The sequence below is a fragment of the Paramormyrops kingsleyae genome, chromosome 6, assembly GCF_048594095.1.
Source record: "Paramormyrops kingsleyae isolate MSU_618 chromosome 6, PKINGS_0.4, whole genome shotgun sequence".
NCBI classification, from domain to species: Eukaryota; Metazoa; Chordata; class Actinopteri; order Osteoglossiformes; family Mormyridae; genus Paramormyrops; species Paramormyrops kingsleyae.
In genome coordinates this window covers 35,734,923-35,754,952 of record NC_132802.1, presented here as the reverse complement: position 1 = coordinate 35,754,952, position 20,030 = coordinate 35,734,923, and the positions used below count along the sequence as shown (strand labels likewise).

The following is a 20,030-nucleotide window of genomic DNA, read 5'->3' as shown; positions in this document are numbered from 1 at the left end:
GATCCCCCCCCCCCCCCCCAGAAAGTTAGCTGGAGCCCATGGCCTAAGGGAGCTCTGATCTGACCCCCTTGGCAAGCTGCCAGTGACCCCCACCAGGAGGAATGCTGTATAGAAGATGAGTTCTGCTAAAATTCAACTGAATAAATAGCTAGTGAAATAGGTACAGAAGGTTAAGTTCCCTAATATGCAAAACAAATACTGAAAGCATGTCGTGCACCTACACGTTGTTGTGGTTACCAGAACTTACCACCAAAGGAAAACAAACAAGCTAAGCTAACCCAGTTTCAGAAAGCAGGCTTCAAATACTCTGTGCATAAATATGCTCAGTCATGTCAGAGAATATCTAATGCGGTATTTATGCTCATTTTTATAGAGATGCTGGGTATCAGATGCACAGTGTTTGAGTGTGAGCTCGAAATTCACACTTATTAGCCAGAGTGGGCTGGCAGAGAGGCGAAGACATGCAGACGGAGCGTCAGTGGAAAAAGGGCTTTCCTGTGCATGTTAGCTTCAGAACAGTGCTGTTTGCGTCAAAACGGTAACGGGAAAGCAAACTGCTTTTCTGAGAATAATTAGCAAGGCAAAATTTAGAACAAAGAGGAAAACACTTTTTTTAAAATAACTTTATTACAATCATTTTACTCTGCAAACAGGATAAAGTATTACAACTGTGATCCTACAAATTAACTTCCTGGCACCAATATTCTACTTTTGTCAGTAGTTCGCCAATGTTTTCCATAGGAAATTTTAAAATGTTCTTCTGTCAACAAGCAGTTCCATAGACTCATCTGATTGTGAAGAATGTTCTCAGATCACATGTAACAGCATTCACAACTATAACACTGTGAATACTCCTTGGTTTTAGGGAGGGAAGACATACTCCATTCAAACAGCAATTTTTCTCACTTCTGATTTACAAGGATGTTTTTTGTCCACTTTATTTCTAAGCTATGTAATACATATGGACCATTCCACTGATTGGTTACCCTACACTTTAGTATTTGCCAGTAAAAAAAAATTGTTTATTGGCACACTAAGTTCCCAGTAAAAACATGAAATGGAAAAAAAAGCTGAAGAAAGATTTCTTATTGCTACAGCCTATCTGTTAAAAGTACCAAGTGCTCATGACAATTCCTGGAAATCTGCAGCATTCATCTGGTAAAAGTTTAAGGCAAGAATGATGCATGTCCAAGGAGATCAGTGATTTTAACTTTGACCTGTGTAGCTGGTTAATGTCCATTCATTGTCCATTCACATTGTTGGATCACACGTATATTATTTGCGAGGGTTGCCTCTCAGGATTGAGGAGATGTTGACAGTTCCCATTGGGGTCGTCCATGTACGGTCTGCTGATCACACTAATCGTGCGTTCTGCAGGGCTGTAGCTCTTGGGTGCAGAGATACACTCGGGGTGGGGCCCAGCAGGACTGCTGTATGCACTGCAGGGGAATGCGGCAGGAGTAAAGGTGAGGCTATCCATGGCAAGTAGATGATGGCACCTGGTGGGGGGGGGGAGCACATGAAGAGTGCTCAGCAAGGAAGGTCTACCTGTGCAATTGCAGATACAGAGGTGGACATTTCCGGTCCAGAAAGTAAAAATCCAGACCAAGATTTTGTTTCAACCAACCACTTGAGTATTAAGAGTCACAGTCACAGAGTACGCTTCTGGTTGGTTGAAACAAAATCTTGGTCTGGATTTTTACTTTCTGGACCGGAAATGTCTACCTCTGCACAGATATACATGACAATGTATCTAATTACAGGAATCATAGCTGAGTTAGCCTTATACCTTATGTGTGACTTATTCACTTAAGAAAATCATATGCATATTATGTTGTTAAAAATAAACTTATCTGCTTAATATAATTAAATATATCTGTCCATTATATAACTGATATTCCCAGTGACTGGGGCTCTTCTTGTTTTCCGGACTACCCAATCCCATTTCTGCAAGCTCCACAAAATAATAAGTATGCTTCTGCAAAGTGGGCAGTGTGATATTAATGCTATTATCACTTGTTATGCAGTGGAACTAAAATAGGAGAGGGGCCAAAAGTAACAGCCCTTAGAATGAACAATGCTGTGGCTTCCTCACAAAACTGGTAAGTCCTAAAAGACACAGGGTGCAGATGTAACATCTAACGAAGTCATTAACTGCTACAGAGGCATGCAGCCAGGGTCGATCTGTCGGCGTTTTTTAATTTTAAACTCCTTCTCAGCATTTTGTCTGAAGACACTGCTCACCCATAGGACATCCTTTTGTTACACTCCACACAGTCACAGATCAGCTCCGGCGTGCTCTTTTGCTTGCTTCTGTTATTGTTGTTGTTTCGGCCTTTGTGTGGGACCTGTGTCTCCCCCAGGTGCCCTTGCCCCGCCCACAGATGTGTCTCCCTGGACAAAAGATCACATCACCCTCATTACAGCTGAGCACATGAGATACTAGGGTTGACCTCATGGAACGGGATCGATAAATAATCAGCTCATGGACACGCTGCAGAATAAAATGATCTGATTTTGCTAGCACAAGAAGAACTCTTTATTTGTAAACATTTCCGCTCTCATCATTAAAGGTCACTTTCTGCTGCCAAAAATCGATTTAGAACGTCAAACGAGTTGTTTTTTTCTAAGTTGCTTTTTACAGAACAGTTACAAAAGACAAGATTCAAATTCGATCCAGCGGGTACCATGAGTATCACTCATTATTTCTTTCAGGTTGATAAGAAGACTAAGTTAATAACAAAGTCAAACACAGGGAAAGTGTTTAGTTGGACAGGCTTAATATTACATGTACAGCGACAGCCATCCAAACATAAGCTGACAGCTTCATACAATGAAAGCAATGATGATGGGAAAAGCTGGACCTCACCTCTCACGCCTCTGCCTCTCCTGTCTCTTGATACACTTTAGCAAGCAGCAGGTGAGAAAGGCCATGGACATCAACAAGATGACGGCACAGCTCACAATGGAGGCGATCACAGCCACCCTGAATCCAAAGTCCTCAAAGCGTGTCAGGGCTGAATTCAGGGACGAAGCCAAGTATGAGAACAAAACATGCACCGTATCACCATTTAAAATTCAATAAAACAATCAAAGAAGGTTCTTAAGCCACAGCAATACATTAACTCTGATGAGATGTAATACAAAACAATGAAATATTAATGTGAATGCTTGGAAAATTCAATCAGTGATGTGGCTGTGATGTCTCTGCCAAATTGTTTTTTTTAAATATTAAATTAAACTTCACTGTCTCCATGAAGTCACCAAGCTGCTTAAGTCTGTCATTTATTTTAACCCTTTGCATTATATCTTTAGCAAAGCAATTACATCCCAGTCTTCCTGCAATTATGTAAATGAATGACAATAAAAATAAGAATGGTATACAAACAGATGGCATTTCTGATTAGTTTATGCAAATACTTATTTTCATTTTGACAATAAACAGTCCCATAATTCATTAGAAATTGATGAACAGTGGCAAGCCTGCACATTGAACTTAATGAAGTCAGAACTGGTTATTACTTAATAAGGCAGGGGAAACACACATTTTTCGAGGTTATCTATTTATTTTCATCTAGCAGACTTCCCAGGGAGGGGCAGAGTGACAAGCACTGTTGCCTCCCATCTTTCAGGGTTTGAGTCTTTGTCCTGATGACTTTGCATGAGACCCCCCACAGTAAAAGACATACACCAAAGTTAGTTACCAAATTACCTGTAGGTGTGAATAGCGTTGGTTCCATAAATACAAGTCGGTGCAGAACATAGATGGACCTCCCAGGTAAATTTCTCCCATTTTTAAAACCTCTCTCTCTCACACACACACACTGACTGCAATAATCCACCCATCCGTCCATTTTCAAAGCAGATTTGGGGGTCGTTATGTATTATTAATTACTTAATTATTTGGAAGATCTCAGTGTTCAGAGACTAACAACAAGAGCAACGCAGTGCGGTGTCCCGCTACAGTGATACATACGCTTGCACCAGGGCGCTCCTCCCGTCCACTGCGGACTGTTGCTTCGCCACACGCAGGACACTGTGCCCTCGCCGATCAGCCGGTGCTTGGATGGACATTGGAAGGATATTACGGTGCCTACGCTAGTGCCATTCCCGTGGACGAGTTTTAAAGTGCCCAGGGAAGGGCGTGGCATCGGCTTGCATTGGCCTGTGAAACAGAGAAGAAAATAACACGTATGGAGAATCTCCGAACAAATCCATAGTTTATCTACAGGCCCGATAAAGAAGATCGCTTTCCATGGCCACGCCATAAAAACACCTTAGTGATCGTGCCTGGTGACATGACAAATATTTAGCATCGGAGAATGTCTCGACTTGTTTTGGGGTATACAGCCCCAAAATACCCATAAATCATCACACTGTGCTATAACTGATGCTGCCTGCTGTGCAGTACAGAGCTGGTGCACACCTACTTACTCAAACCAAACCTAAACTCAGCGTAGTTCACCTCGTAAAATTAGTCTCTTTATTGACTTCAACAAAACAGGAAACTTAGTGTCTCAGGCTTGCTTGCCCGATATTTACTTTGGTCAACGTTTAAGAGCTCATTTAAACATCAAGCATTAAGATCAGCAAAGCCTTCCTGTGGCTGTATCAATTTAACTGCAGGCTTCCGCAACGCTACAGAAATATTCTTGGAAGTGACAGCATTAAACATTAAAATTAATACAGCTGTGTTGTAGGGCTGGGTCAAAAACAAAAATAACTTGGTTTCTGTGCACCAAACAATAGAGAAATACTCTACAGATGCAACTTCTCAAATGACCACTAGAGGGCCACACATTATGTAAACTGATGAGTTCCACCAGCTGGCCAATAACTCCTACCGTCATATATTATAAACACGTCTCATAATAATCAAATTGAACAATGTTCTTTAAAATGAAGTGTACTTTTTTATCGATATGGATGCATGTATGCAATCAAAAACTACATTTGAAGACCTGACACATATAATAGTATTTATATTACAATAATTATCAATTTTCACTGACCTAACACATTTTTTTCAATTACTGTCACCATTTTAAAAGTCAAATATGTGACATAGGGCTAGGCTATGAAGGTGTCTCTGGTAGCAGCTTGTGGTAGTCTAAACACTAATTCAACTTAACCTACAAATCGCTTAGGCTACGCCAGGGCGTAATGAATCATATTTTATTGCTATTTCCTATAACAATAGGGGAAAACAAACAAGATGGAAGATGACTCACTCCTGCTGCCCTGAAGTTCTCTTCAAATGAAAGGTTGCATTCATCTTTGGATTCATTTAATAAAAATCTATAATCTCATGTGAAACTGGGTATATCTGAATGCAATATATAGCATTTTATGCACCGTAAATCTCATTGTAATTTCACTTTCTACGTCAGATTCAATTTTCCATAATGCTGACTCGATAACGGTAATAAACTTTGTATTTTTCAATATTTTCAAACCATAATATCTAATATAAAAGTGATGTTCAGTATAGCACCAATTACCAACATCCAGTTTCTCAAACTATTCTTAATTAAAATGTAAATGTATAACAAGAAAATGTACTTGATGGTTTCCGATATACCATTTGAAAGTAATAATAATAATAATAATTATTATTATTATTATTCAAATAAAAATATTGCTTCTTATATCACTAGAGTGAGATAATTAGCAAATATAATAACATTACGCAGACTTATCTTAAAAGAAGACTAAAATAATCTAACCCCTGTTCAGATGACACCGTTCACAGTAACTTGAACACAGTTTCCCTGTTAAATATTCACGCCTTAAGTAGTCAGATAGAGCAAATTACAATAAAAGACGTTAAAGTGTAGTAATATTAACCCATATTTTAACGGATATACACATAAACTGATATACACGATGTATTCAACCTGACACAATTTGAAATAGAAAGAATCAGGTTGTAGCCTGAACACGGACGTTTCGTTAGAATGTGAGATGTTATTGCGAGGCTCTTACATGACTCGATTACTGTCATGGATTTCTCTTTTTCCTACCGTTTTAACGTTTATTTGCATGTTAACGATTAATTTTTTTGCTATAACTAGACTAAAATGATCTTGTTATGGCGTTAAGATAAGTATTAAATGTGCCGTTCAGCTGAAATAAACAGTACAGGCTGTTATGTTGCTCAGCGCCGATAGATAAATAAATTCAGCATTAGCAGGGGCAGGGGCAGGCTTCTAGCATGCTTCTCTTTCTATTGGTTCACTAAATGGGAATCTCAGACAAATATATGTTTGATAGATGATCATACATACCAAAACATCTGCGTTATATAGCATTTGGCCTGCATACGATCGACTACAGAAGAGTACGATCACGTTTAATTTGTTCACGCCACACCTTTTTTAAAATTTAGGCGAAACGTGCCTTATCTGCAGTCTAATAATAAAAGTGTCAATACTTTATCCCAAGAATTAGTATGAAATACACTTGAGCTAAATGAGGGTATATATAACGAATTACTTATAAAATGAACAATATTACCATTTACATGTAAAATAATAGTATCTAGATTAAAATGACATGTATGGAATCTAACATGTCACTCTTGTATTCATAAAAGACAAATAATCGTATTCAGTTAAACTTTTAAAATGTTGTCTTACTCTTCCCTCAAACAACAAGAAAAATTATATTCTGCACTTGTTTGCACCAAAGAAACGGTAAGGGAAGCTGAGAAAGATCCTCTATGATCGCACAAGGCGTCGGGTGGCTGCACGCAATCAGGGTGGCCTTAAATGACAATGCATCCAAGTGTCACTTAACGTGAGATCCCCGTTTCTGCAAAACGCAAACCAGACACAGCCAGAGGCGACCGAACCGGTGCCACTCTTTCTCTTACCTGTCTGGTTACCTCCAGCGTTGTTCTGGTTTTCAATCGCGAAAATAGTCCTCGGAATATCAAACACGGAAGAAGTTACGGCTGACATATCGGATCTCTGACTACCTTATTTTTGCATGAAGAGAAACCGACGAGCAGCGCTCGATCGCTGGGATCCAGGTATAAGAGGCTGTGCTGGATGTTCCTCTAAAGGGGTTAATGATCCAGCAAGCCTCTTTCGGATCGTACTTTGCTGTATTAGCGATGCAGACAGGGCGCGCTGTTCCAAATGATCCTTCTCTGTCTGTACCCTTTGTACAGTATATCGTCCCACAGCGGTACCTTTAGCTTGCGGATACCGCTTTTCTTTCGTGTCACACAGCACTTCCCTTCTGTTGCGTGCAGACAGAGCGGCTGTTTGATCGTTCTGCCCCTATCGCCCCCCCTCTTACAATACTTAAAGATAAAACTGTACGCTTCTTGTTTTCCGGACTACCCGTCGTACTGTAGATACGTATAACTGCGTATTTAACGTATTACATTTAGGATACAGTATAGACAGCGCAACACTATTCAGCTGTTCTTAAATATTTTGGGGCAAATGTACGATGACTTTTTAAACGAGGTGTTACATCCGTTAGCCCATGATTTCCGTTATTACACGATTGTAATTGTAACTAATATGTACTGCTGAAAGTGCTCTATTTGTCTAAGATATTTTACCAGTGTATTTAATGTTATATAATCGTACCTTTATTGCGTTTCATGTTATCAGTAAAACATAGGTGAGAAAATATCGGTGTTAATCCAAACACAGTCATTTACAGATACACTGAATATCATAGCATGCAGAGTACACGTGTCTATACATATGTACGTCAACACAAGCTGTGACGTAATTTAATTAGGCCTATTTAATTGCATGTTTCAGAATTATTGCAAGTTATTTTCATGGTCCGGTAAGCGCATATAAAGTATCTGTTAAAACTGTACGTAGACTATTATTCAGGGGGTTAAAACTGAATGCCTCTTCTATATTTTCACTTGTAAATATTGAGGTAATGTAGTATTATGCTATTACTTATGTATTAATTAATCACAAACTAAGTCTTATATATATATAAAGATTAGTCCCACAGAAATTTGCAATACACACGCACATAAAATCAAGTACCTAGGCATGCAGACTGCTTCTACAAACACATGCGAAAGAATGGGTCACTCTCAGGAGCTCAGGGAATTCAAGCGTGGTACTGTGATGGGATGCTGTTAGGGATCCAGGTGGATTTGGTATGATGCAGGCAGATAGTAAGGTGGGCGACCCATTTGCGGCTCACCAGACAAAACAGGGTTTATTTAAACAGAAAGACACTAGAAATAAGGAACAGGAAGCAAGGGAAAACACAAAGACTGACAACAGGAGGGACAGGATGACCAGTGACACCTGCTGGCCAAACAGGGAAGGGACTCAGAGTGGAACAACAGGAGCTGACCCTGACAGGATGCCACCTGTGCAATAAGTCCATTTGTGAAATATCTTCGCTATTAAATATTACACGGTCAACTGTTAGTGGTATTATAACAAAGTGGAAGCAATTGGGAGCAACAGCAACTCAACCATGAAGTGGTAGGCCACGTAAAATCACAGATTGAGGACAATGCATGCTGAGGCACACAGTGCGCAGAAGTCTCCAACTCTGCAGAGTCAATAGCTACAGTCCTCCAAACTTCATGTGGCCTTCAGCTTAGCTCAAGAACAGTGTGTAGAGAACTTCATGGAATGGGTGTCCATGGCTGAGCAGCTGCATCCAAGTCTTACATCACCATGTGCAGTGCAAAGCTTCGGATGCAGTGGGGTAAAGCTGCCACTGGACTGTAGAGCAGTGGAGACGTGTTCTCTGGAGTACTGAATCACGCTTAGCTATCTGGCAATCTGATGGACAAGTCTGGGTTTGGCAGTTGCCAGGAGAACAGTAATTGCCTGACTGCATTGTGCCAAGTGTAAAGTTTGGTGGAGGGGGGATTATGGTGTGGGGTTGTTTTTCAGGGGTTGGGCTTGGCCCCTTAGTTCCAGTGAAAGGAACTCTTAATGCTGCAGCATTCAAAGCCATTTTGGACAATTTCATGCTCCCAACTTTGTGGGAACAGTTTGGGGATGGACCGTTCCTGTTCCAACATGACTGCGCACCAGTGCACAAAGCAAGGTCCATAAGGACATGGATGAGCGAGTCTGGTGTGGAGGAACTTGACTGGCCTGCACAGAGCCCTGACCTCAAACCGATATAACACTTTTGGGATGAATTAGAGTGAAGACTGCGAGCCAGACCTTCTCGTCCAACATCAGTGTCTGACCTCACAAATGCTCTCCTGGTTGAATGGTCAAAAATTCCCATAAACACACTCCTAAATCTTGTGGACAACCTTTCCAGAAGAGTTGGAGCTGTTATATAGCTGCAAAGGGTGGTGCAACTCCATATTAAAGCCTATGTATTAAGAATGAGATGTCATTAAAGTTCATGTGTGTGTAAAGGCAGGTGTCCCAATACTTTTGGCAATATTGTGTGTGTGTGTGTGTGTGTGTGTAAAAAAAACACTGAAGGTCATTTTCCACCAGGAGTTAGTCTTCTGGCCTATTTAATACACCTCAGAATCTATTGATGATACTCTAATGGCTTTTTTTAGCATGTTAATTAGATTGTATGTCATCTGTTTTGTTAAAAAGGTGACCTTAGCTAAATTTAAAAACAAACCCAGCTGAATTTATGGACTTTCACTACACATTGTGTGTGGTTCAGCTCATAATGACCAGGGATTCTTAGAACAAGTTGTCTGGTTCTAGGTCAAAGTTAATGAATTCCACAGTTAGCCTGTAATGGCATTTTCTGGAGCTACGGTGTCTTGCAATAAAAAATGTTATAAGTTCTAACAGGACATTCTGTGAATACTGACCATGCTAGATTTTTATGTTGCCAACCCTGGTCCTGGATGACCATCACATTTGGATGCCTATCTCTCTCTTGTAACAGAAAGGGATTTTGTTAAAATTCCAAATAAAACCCGTTTCCTGTTGTGATTAAACACCACACTGTCACTGGGGCTGTATCCCCAAGGGTCTGCCAACTGTACTCTATTCCTGTAGGTAAATGTAGCTTTTACGGTACAGAAATGGACACTGAGGAACATTTTTGTAAAATTGGGGGTACGTTACTGTTGTTTGTACCTTGAGGATGTTCCTCAGAATCAATTTCTGTACCAGATATTTGAATAAGAGGTACCTACCACACACACAACATACTAGAAAAGTGATGTGGAAGAGGGACGCATGAATGCATGAATGCATGAATGCATGTATGTGTTTGACCATACCGCCATGTCATTGAAATGGAATGCATTCTTTTTATTTACCTACATTAGGGTACAGTAACAGGTCCAGTGACAAGCAAAGGTACAAACTGGTACTCTTTTTTTCTGAGTGCAGTTTGCCATTTAAAACCAACAAGCTGCATGAATTCTATCACTGATCAGATTTTTTTAACCTGAAATGTACTGAATGCACTGAATTTGAGTTGCTTTGAATGGTGCTGATCCGTTTCTCACATCGCTGTCATTGTGGTGCATTGTGGTTCTGCTGAATGGGTTGTGTACATGTGCAGGAGTCCAGCCCCCACTTGCAGATTCTTGTTATATTTACAGAGAGCGTAGGCGTAGATTCAGATTGGGAAGTGATTATCTCAGCTGATATGATTATAAAATAGCACATGTCAAATGACAATGTGCTGCTTACATTTTATTATGCAATATGGAGAATGATTAATATTGATATAGTGTTTAACACTAACACAAAGCTGATATTGCATAGTGGAAAACTGGAATGTAACATTAACTATCCATCCAACCACCTTCCAGCTACCAATACAGGGTTCTGGAGAACATTAAACATGGATTTCCAAAATGCCATTTGTGTGTATATATATACTGTATATCTGCTTGTACAAGCATATGAATTGTCAATGTTGGGAGCATAACTTTTCTGTATTGATTATTCACAGCAATGAGACACATCAGTTGAGCACAAGATAATTAATTGAGCTGGCAAACAAGCAGCATCTCCAGAAGAAATATTGTATTTATCTGCACAACAAAAGCACTGGAGTCCCATTAAAAAACAACAGAGCATAAGAGATTTTCATGTGAAGGTCTCGTCTTATAATTCGATCACTATCGTATTGCGTGATGGAGGATAAAGGTTGAAATTTGCTTGCCTGTTGCTGCGCATTGTTAATATCTGTCAGCTAATATCTATCTGATCATTCACTGTAACCTAAGGCAGCGGTGTGCAAAGCGTTTACTCAGCTAAGTAAAAGAATTATAAAGTGAACTAGAGAGCTGTGGAAAGTGCAGTTTGGACAAAGATTACATTTGCATTTAAACACATTCCTAACCTTCCTAAAAACTGTCTGTTTTACACTAGAGATGTTTTGGGACCGTTTGACTGGCACAACTGCAATTTTAGTTCAATAAATGTGATTCTCAACTACAGAAACAAGTACCAGTTTTTACCTTTGAGGGTACAATTACTTGTCACTGGGGTTGTACCCTCAAGGGATTGCAAATTGTACCATTAGCTGTATGTAAATGTACCTTTTAAGGTACAGAAATGGACTCTGAGGAACATTTTCTACCATTGGGGGTACATTAATGTTGTTTGTACCTTGGGGAACAAAACTGTACCAGGGCTGCACCCTTTTATTCTGACAGTGTAGACAACAGCATCCAAAACACATTTGACAAGTGATGCAGATGAAAAGGTCTTTTGCTACTTCAAGGAGAGCGTTCTGTTGTTCAGCTGAGAAACAGCACATTTTTCCTCTCCTCCTGAGTCCCTTTTTAATAGCAAACTTCAATTAGCTTGGTGGCAAATGGGATAATTGGGCCTTTAGAAGTATGAATGATTCGGGTACACAGCACAGTGGATGGCTTTATAAATTAAACAGGCATGCTGCCAAACGTGAGCCATGCTTTTATTACGTAAGTCAGACAGGACTCATTTACAGCAATAAAGAGAATACATTTCATTGTAATGACACGGCGGTATGGTCAAACGCATACATGCATACATGCATCCCTCTTCCACATCGCTTATCTAGTATGTTGGTGCCTGAAACACAGACCATAATGCAGGATGGCAAAAGGAAAATAATAAATGTACATCGGCCCCATCAAGAACTGTTGCCCCATATGGCAAAAAACGGCACACTCTATCATATTTGATGATTTTATGGTAAATGTAAGACAAAAAAAACATATAGATCCACAGAAAGGTAAAATGAAAATAAGTGATAGACCACTCTGGTTATAAAAAGGAAACCCAGGATTTTACCCCTGGGTCAAGTGAAGTCTGCAGGCTTTCAGGTGCTGAACTCCTCCTTAAAACATCAGCATCCGTAAATCCTTGGTGGAAGCTCAATGTGGTGGTGAGCAGGACGGATCATGTGATGACTGAAAACTGTTAATCTCCCCACTACACAGCGAAAGGGTGGGAGACACTGTTATTTGAGATATAACAGAGGATGAAGACGACACATACCCATGATACGACACATGCTCCACGACAAGGAAGGTACCAGAATGCAGCACAGACAAGCTGGGCTTTAAAGGCTTTTCAATTCAAACAGTAGCTGCATAACTTTCAGTAGAAAAAAACCCTCTGTATAGACAGGCCATTGTCTAGGAGCTTTGCGATTGCCTTCAGGATTAGTTTTGAGTGGTATGGTTGTTGTTGTGCTACTGCCCAGTGAATAGGACATATGCACTTGCTGAAAACAAAACAAGACAAAAAAATTGAGCTAAATCTGGTTTTTACCATGATTTTTCAAATTACTACAATCTTGTCTAAGACATGAATGTACAGCTGAGGCTAGACTTTCAAGTTAAATGTTCCCCAACTCCACATATGCCATGTTACCTGTGGGAAGCCCATCAGGGCATCCACCTTATTTCCATGAGTTAATCTATCCTTGCACTCATTTTCTATACTTGCTTCTCCTATTCAGGGTCTGGGGTGGGCAAAGTAACTGGAGAAATCGCCACAAGAACATGGAGAGAACATGCAAAGACATGGAGCTACGGTGGAGACTTGAATACGGGTCCCAGAGGTGTGAGGCAACAGTGCTAGTCACTGCACCACCAGGCAAGCGCATGGGACGAAATGACACTATTAAATAATAGCTAACAGATTTATTTCAGCCTTTATTTACTATATCGGATTATCTATGAAGTCTGAAGCAACACCTTAAGATATCAGCCAGAAACTTGAAGCTTAGTCACAACTTGGTCTTCCAGCAGGACACCTCCAAAGTTCTAACAAGATTGCGCAGAGACAAAAAAGTGAAAGAACCACAATGTCCATCACCAGAGACTCAGCCGGGGGGGGGGTGTCGGGCCTGTTCTTTCAAGATTTTTCATTGGGCCCCCTCAAACCACCCACCCCAGTCCACAACTTTCCTCATTTTGCTTGCCCCCTTTCAGATCAATGACTTATGCCTTTGCTCCCCACCACCCGTTTTGACATCTGCTCACCAGGGGATGCCCCATATTTCTGACACAATTCACACACTGCTGTACAACATACACAAATGCCAAATGAGGTCACCGTGGGCTTCTGGTAACGCCACTGGGCTCCTGCATGAAAATCAGATCTTGGGTCTTTGCCCATCAGGCTTTGCCATCACAAAGCCCTGGTCATAGCTGACTTGTAGACCACAAGCTAGAATAACAAACACAGGTATAAATTTGACAATTTATTAATGCTACTTGATTGTGTTGTGCTGTGTTCTAATCACTTGTTTGATTAAAAAGTTAATGTGATAAATTATAAACCTGTTAGGCCCCAAAGAAATTCTGAGCAGTATGAAAAGGCAATAGAGCAGCAAAAGCCGTTTAATAAGATTATTCACAGAAGAGTCATGGTGATTGCCTGACGCTCACCTCTAAGGGACCGTAGGCGGACTGACACTGTGCCTCACCGGCTCACAACACTGTACTGAGCTAGTTATGCAGCGTTTGGGTAAGGACAGCTCTCTCCCCAAAAGCTACATGAGCAGCATCGCCTTGATACCCAGGGCAGAGGGGACTGAGGCTGAATGATCGTGTGTTAGAATCCTGTGTAAACGCCTCATCACCACAGAACTGGGGCTATTATCGAAAGGGCACTTCTTCATTTTTTAAATCCATCTCCTGTACACCAGAGAAAGAGTCTTTGTGTATAAAAAAGTGATTACATTTCCCACAGTATCCAAGGGAATCTGAGCATATAAGTCAGAATAAATTAATTAACTGAAAAAAGTAATCTAGCAAACATATGGCATTTGTCAGTCCTATTAGCTACAGGTTTTTAATAGTAATGCATTAACTGAACGCGATGCCATCACTTTACTTTTTACACTCTGCAAATATTACATAAAAAAACGGTGAATTCACCAGTGTTGTTTATTAAGGTATTCAAGTTTTACTGCTGTACGTATTTAAATACACAAGAACGGCTAAGTACAGCTATTAGTTCTGGAGAAATATTCCACTTAACAAGTAATGAAGTTTTTTTTAGCAAATGGGACATTTCCTGTGATAGAGAAATAACTGCAGGAAACATGCAGTGCTACAGCTGAAGTGAAAATAAGAGCATTTCTGTTTAGTACAGATGGTAAGATTGCAGCCTGCAGCCTGTGGTCTCTGTGAATACATTAAAACATGAATTTCCGGTAGCTCTATGTGATGTGATGTAATTGTATGTGTATTTCCACAGGTGAGAATACAAATACATGTTTTGTGCGTGTGTGTGTGTGTGTGTGTGTGTGCGAGCAGGTTTACCTATCCTTATGGGGACATAATGTCCCCATAACGTGATAAATATCCATTTTTTTCCCTTATGGGGACCGGTTTCCTCAGTTTTATAAAAGATTTTATAAAAAAAAAGATTTTATAAAAGATCTGTGAATGTAATCAAAAAACTAAAAATGACCAAAGTCTTGTATTTTGTTTAGTTACTTAAGGTTAAGGTTAGAACTGGGTAGGAGTTAAGGTTGTCATTGTTGGGATTAGAGTTTTCCCCATAGAAATGAATGGAATGTCCCCATAAAGATATGAATACATGGTCTGTGTCTGTATATGTGTGTGTGTGTGTGTGTGTGCATAGCCTTAAGTGTGCGAGCTGAAAGGTTGTTCAGTGGGGCGAATCCCTTTTGGTAATGAGGACAGTGCAGACCGTGCTTCCTCCAGGGAGGCTGGGTCCAAGTGGACTTTGGGTCTGGTGCACTGCATGGAAGAAATCAGAAGACCGAGGAATGTTAATTAACACAGCTGGAATGCAAAGACTCTCTCTGCTATAAATTGCTCTTATTAGTGGTGCCCGTCTCCTTTCGTACTCCCTATCCTTCCCAGCCTTGGCCAGTAAGATAAGGAGTGCCACTTTCCTTCCCAGTCTGGGATAGTTTCCTCCCCAGCCTTGGCTGCTGAGACAGTTAGTACCACTTTGTTTTACATTAGGCCCAGGTGCAACAACTAGAAATGCACTAGTGGCCAAAATTGTGGAAACACCTTGCATTTTTGGTATTACGCTTTAAAAATCACTACACATATATCGGCAGTAATGTTTATAAACAATTAAAGAATGTTACAAATGTCATACATTGACTGGATGATTAAATAAGTAACAGAGCAACAACTGAATACAGTTCTGCAGTCTCTTAAAATTGGAAGTGTGTCCACAATTTTGTCCAGTACTGTAGATCAGTGATGTGCATGTACCTTGATGTGCACTTGATGTGCATGTACCTTGCTGAAGCAATAAAGGGGAGATTGCATGCAGTGCTGAAATAAAGCAGTTTCTTAGTCTGGGTAGAAAATGAAAGAATCTTTTCACACAAGAACCAAGTGTCCGAGTGAAGTTCCTACAACAACTGTGTGCCGTGCTATGGAAGCTTCCTAAAGAGCTGGTCAATAACTATGATGTGAATAAACACATTTGCACCCCCTGATACGGAGGGGAAAAGCACAGCAGGGAAATGAGGTGGATCTCTAAAGCATAGAATATTATAAAACAGCCAATTTCTTCCAAGTTTTCAGGTGGATTCCAGGGAAGTACTTACTTCTGAATTTTTAAAAATGTACGTTATGAAATTACATTCTGTCTATGCAGGACTGAGGAAAGCAGTTCTGTGGTACTTAAATGCAGTGCTAATGAAAACAGATGGCAAGGCATTAGTAAACATGATAAGAAACCAATGCACATGCTAGCATTAAAGACGGGTATCTGGTAATAAACAAAGTGAGAGTCTGGAGAATATGACTCAGTTGGTCCTGGTTGTGAGGAAGGAGCAAAGAGATCTGAGTCTCCTGAGATTATCCTGTCGTGTCATGCAGGGTGCAGATGATCTTCTGATCTCACAAGCAACAACAGGGGTCAATATCTCAGGGACGTCTGCACAGCACAGCCACTCATCAGACGGTAAGTGACCTCAGCAGAAGGCAGCCACAGAATCCCGTTAAGGATCCCATCACGGAAAGCAGCATTGCATGTGCACTACACAACGGCTCTTTCTTCCCATTTGGTGCCAAACAGTAAGACAGACAGAGAAACAAATAAAAACTCTCCTTCAGAGTTGGGGGTTTGAACCTTGTGTATGCGGTTCACTGGTCCTTCCAGTGTTACACGGGCTTCTTCATGCAGTCACACAAGTAGACTAGTTGGTGTCCAACTAGTTTGCCTTTTCTCTTGGAAAAGAAATTGAATTATCAATGTTTGGTTTACTGGAGCTGATGTGCAGAGAGAGTCTCCTCGAATTATTAGTTCTCACCCATTATGCTGATGCTCCATTCCTGACTGGCGTCCTGAGTGAAGTGCTTTAAACATCACTAACACTAACCTTAACCTCCAATCATCAGGGCATTTTCAGAGTGGAGCACATACAGAGAATGAAGGGAAAACCGAAGGTTAAAGGGCTTTTCTGAATGAATTACTCATTGCTATAGTGCTGGTTAATATGAACAGCATATTACATCAGCAGATCTGTACACTGCTATGAATGAATGCATCCAAGTTGGCTAGTTACACATTAATTACCATCAGTGTCATGCAGGTTAGCTCCCATAGAACAAATGCGTGCAATTAGATGCATGTGAGTGTGTGCATGTGTGCGTTCTATGACGCCCCCCCCCACCCCCATGACCCCTAGCAGGATAAGTGGATGGAAGATGGATGAAAGGTTTATTGCAAAGACAGATATGCATGAAAATACCATGGGCACCTGCTTACACAGCCAAAAGTGTCTAATTTACAATGAGGACACAATTGTTTGTAATACTATGACCCTGTATTGAAAAAGTGGCTGTAGGATGGATGGATGCAGCTGCTTGCTGTGTTTACAAAAGCCAATGTGTCATATATCTCTGCTTAGTTACCGCTGTTGTCTGCAGAACACTGATCTGTCTTTATATCTCCAGTCTTCCAAGAAACTTCCCTCATATTTAACAACATAGTATTTTATGTTTAATGCATAGGATTATAAAAAGGCTTTATATGCTGCCAGTGATTTGGAGGTTAAAGGTTTACATGCTAGATATTAGATGACCTCTGTAACACCTACAACCTGCTCATGGAGTGACAGTGAGGAGGATCCTGCCTTTGCTTAGTGTTTAATAGCAATTTTGAGTATAATATAAAATTGATGTTGGTCAGTTATGTCAATGATGTCATCGATCATGCATTGGTCAATGTGCACAGGTGTCTTATGTGTGTCCTGCAATGTAACATTGCAGGGGGAAGCTGTAGATTGAGACTGAAGTGTAATTGAACTGAAAGAGTTTCACAACAACTGTCTCGCACCTGTGAAACTTTCAGTTCTGTAAACCACAGAGCACACAACACCGTCTCCAGTAAGTTCTTATTCAGCGGCTTCCATGTGACTCACCTCATTCTGAAACACTTAGATATTGGCCATGTTGTGTCCTTTGCCATGTTTTGTGTCGGCCCTGCCTGTAGCGATGTGAGTGGCACTGCAGCTTACACAGATCAACCTTCTTTCAGCTGTTTCACACTTTGTCTCTGCCCAGGAAAATGGCATTAGGCGCTGGATCCATGCCAATGGTGCCTTTGAGCTCTATAACCCCTGAGAGCCTCTCTGTCTCCACTTTGTATGTTTCTTATTCGGGTTAAAGTAGGGAAAAGATATTAAATGCAAGTGGCCATTAAAGCTATCAGACATTTCTCCCAAGGAAAGATTCACAGTGTTGCAGAGGAAGGATGCAGTTTAATGAAACTATCACAGTCAGTATAACATCCTGATAAGTATAACATTGATTTGATTGGCTTGTCCATTATTCAGTGTCCATAGGTTCCATAGAAGGTACTGGAGCTCAATAAAAAGAACATATTGGCGTCACATTTCACACAGAACCTGCATCAGTCATAATGATCCATCACACAGAACCTGCATCAGTCATAGTGATCCATCACACAGAACCTGCATCAGTCATAGTGATCCATCACACAGAATCTACATCACTCTTGTGTACTTATCTGTTAGAATCATCAAAGAGAAAACTTGTTATACACATATATAACAATATAGACAATCTGTTAAACAAACAGGAATACGGTTTCAGTCACAGAGAGATATGTGTCTGTTAAACAGATATACAGTATAGTGGAAATACTTTATCTATCACAAAGTCATGTGATAAATCATAAAAGGATCATTTATGGTTAAATGAATGAAAAAGAATAACTTGTTAAAGAATCAAAACATTCAGTGCTGGGACACAGACCCATAGACAAGGGGAAATTGGAGCCGGCTTATATAGAAACAGAGTAAGAAGTGAAAGTCCAAATTTAAGGCCATTTACCTTTGAATGAGACTGAAGCCAAGGCTGGGTTCTTACGTCAGCCTGCAGTCGGTCCCCCACAGAGCGGCAGCTCTGCATCGAGACACCCACGTTTATCAGGCAGTTACCCCAAGCAGGTTGGAGGCAGTCTAGGAATTTTCATATTTACTGATTTGCTAACTTGCTACCTAAATTCATCAGCAAAATGAAATGTATATTAAAATGGCGGAGTACATTCACAGAGAACCATAAATCGCAAACATCAAACTGAACTTTTACATTAGATGCTAAAGATGATATGAATGCTGATATAGTGTAAGTGATGGCACAATTCTTGGCAGGATCTTCCTCACTGCCACTCCATGAGCAGGTGACAGGTGTTGCAAAGATCTTACCGTTATCTAACAACAATCATTACCTGCTGAAAATAACCAAGGATTTAGACTTTGCTGGGAATATAAAACCCTCCAAATCACTGGGAGCTTATGAAGTCTTCTGTGATAGTGTAAATTAGCCATAAAATGCTGGATTATTAAAGATCAGTCTCCTGAGGGACCAGGGCTGTTTGTACAGCGCAGCAACGACAGCACAGAGCTATATGATATAAGAGTATTAAGCTACATCCAGCTACATAAATCCATCCATCCATCTTCTATGTGATTCCAGAGACAGGCTCCAAGCTCACTGTGACTCACATTGGGCAAGCAGGTGGATGGATGGAATTTGGACAACCTTCTATAAATATTTTGTTTAGTAGTAATTGTTTATAATGCTTGGATTTGTCATTAACAATAATACAAAGGCAAAATTTAGAACATTGACCTACTTAAGGGGTATATTAATATTATGTCAAGAACAAAAATGAAGTGTGAGACAGTACAGAGAGGTAATCAACTGAAGTCAATGAATGACGCAGTTGAATTCAGCAGTATATGGACTCACTCAGTGTCACTGTAAATACTGTGCCTGAAATTTGCTAGATAATTTACAGCTCTGATAATCTATGGCACTGACACCCTCAGCCCCTCCCTGATTGATATTTGGTTGTCATGGTGATCCAATTGCCATTGTAAAACTGCTTTAGAATGAGAAGAATAACAGTCCTTTAAAGGAGAAGCATTCGATAGTCCTTTCTATTCCCCTTTTCAGTGAAGAAATCTATATTTTAATATAGGAATGAGTCATGTATTCAATATTGTATGTGTGTGTGACTGACAGAAGTGACAATTTTGTAGCTTTATACCAACTATAAGCTATGAAAACAAATTAATCGAATAACATACATTTACTATGAACATAG

General features: G+C 40.3%; 1 protein-coding gene across 2 annotated transcripts; it reads right to left on the bottom strand.

Annotated features, from left to right (window-relative positions):
- Positions 1–614: 614 nt before the first annotated feature.
- On the bottom strand, positions 615–7,368 carry susd3 (sushi domain containing 3). 2 transcript variants are annotated; one of them, XM_023819244.2, is made up of 5 exons: positions 6,875–7,368; positions 3,977–4,165; positions 2,870–3,017; positions 2,245–2,394; positions 615–1,499 (listed from the first exon to the last, which is right to left on the bottom strand). In XM_023819244.2, exons 1-5 carry the CDS (start codon positions 6,960–6,962, stop codon positions 1,265–1,267), a joined length of 810 nt encoding a protein of 269 aa, XP_023675012.1. In that variant the 5' UTR covers positions 6,963–7,368; the 3' UTR covers positions 615–1,264. The 2 variants fall into 2 exon arrangements, with proteins under 2 accessions (XP_023675012.1, XP_072569234.1); XM_072713133.1 differs by lacking the exon at positions 6,875–7,368 and adding an exon at positions 5,232–6,847.
- Between the last annotated feature and the right edge of the window lie 12,662 nt (positions 7,369–20,030).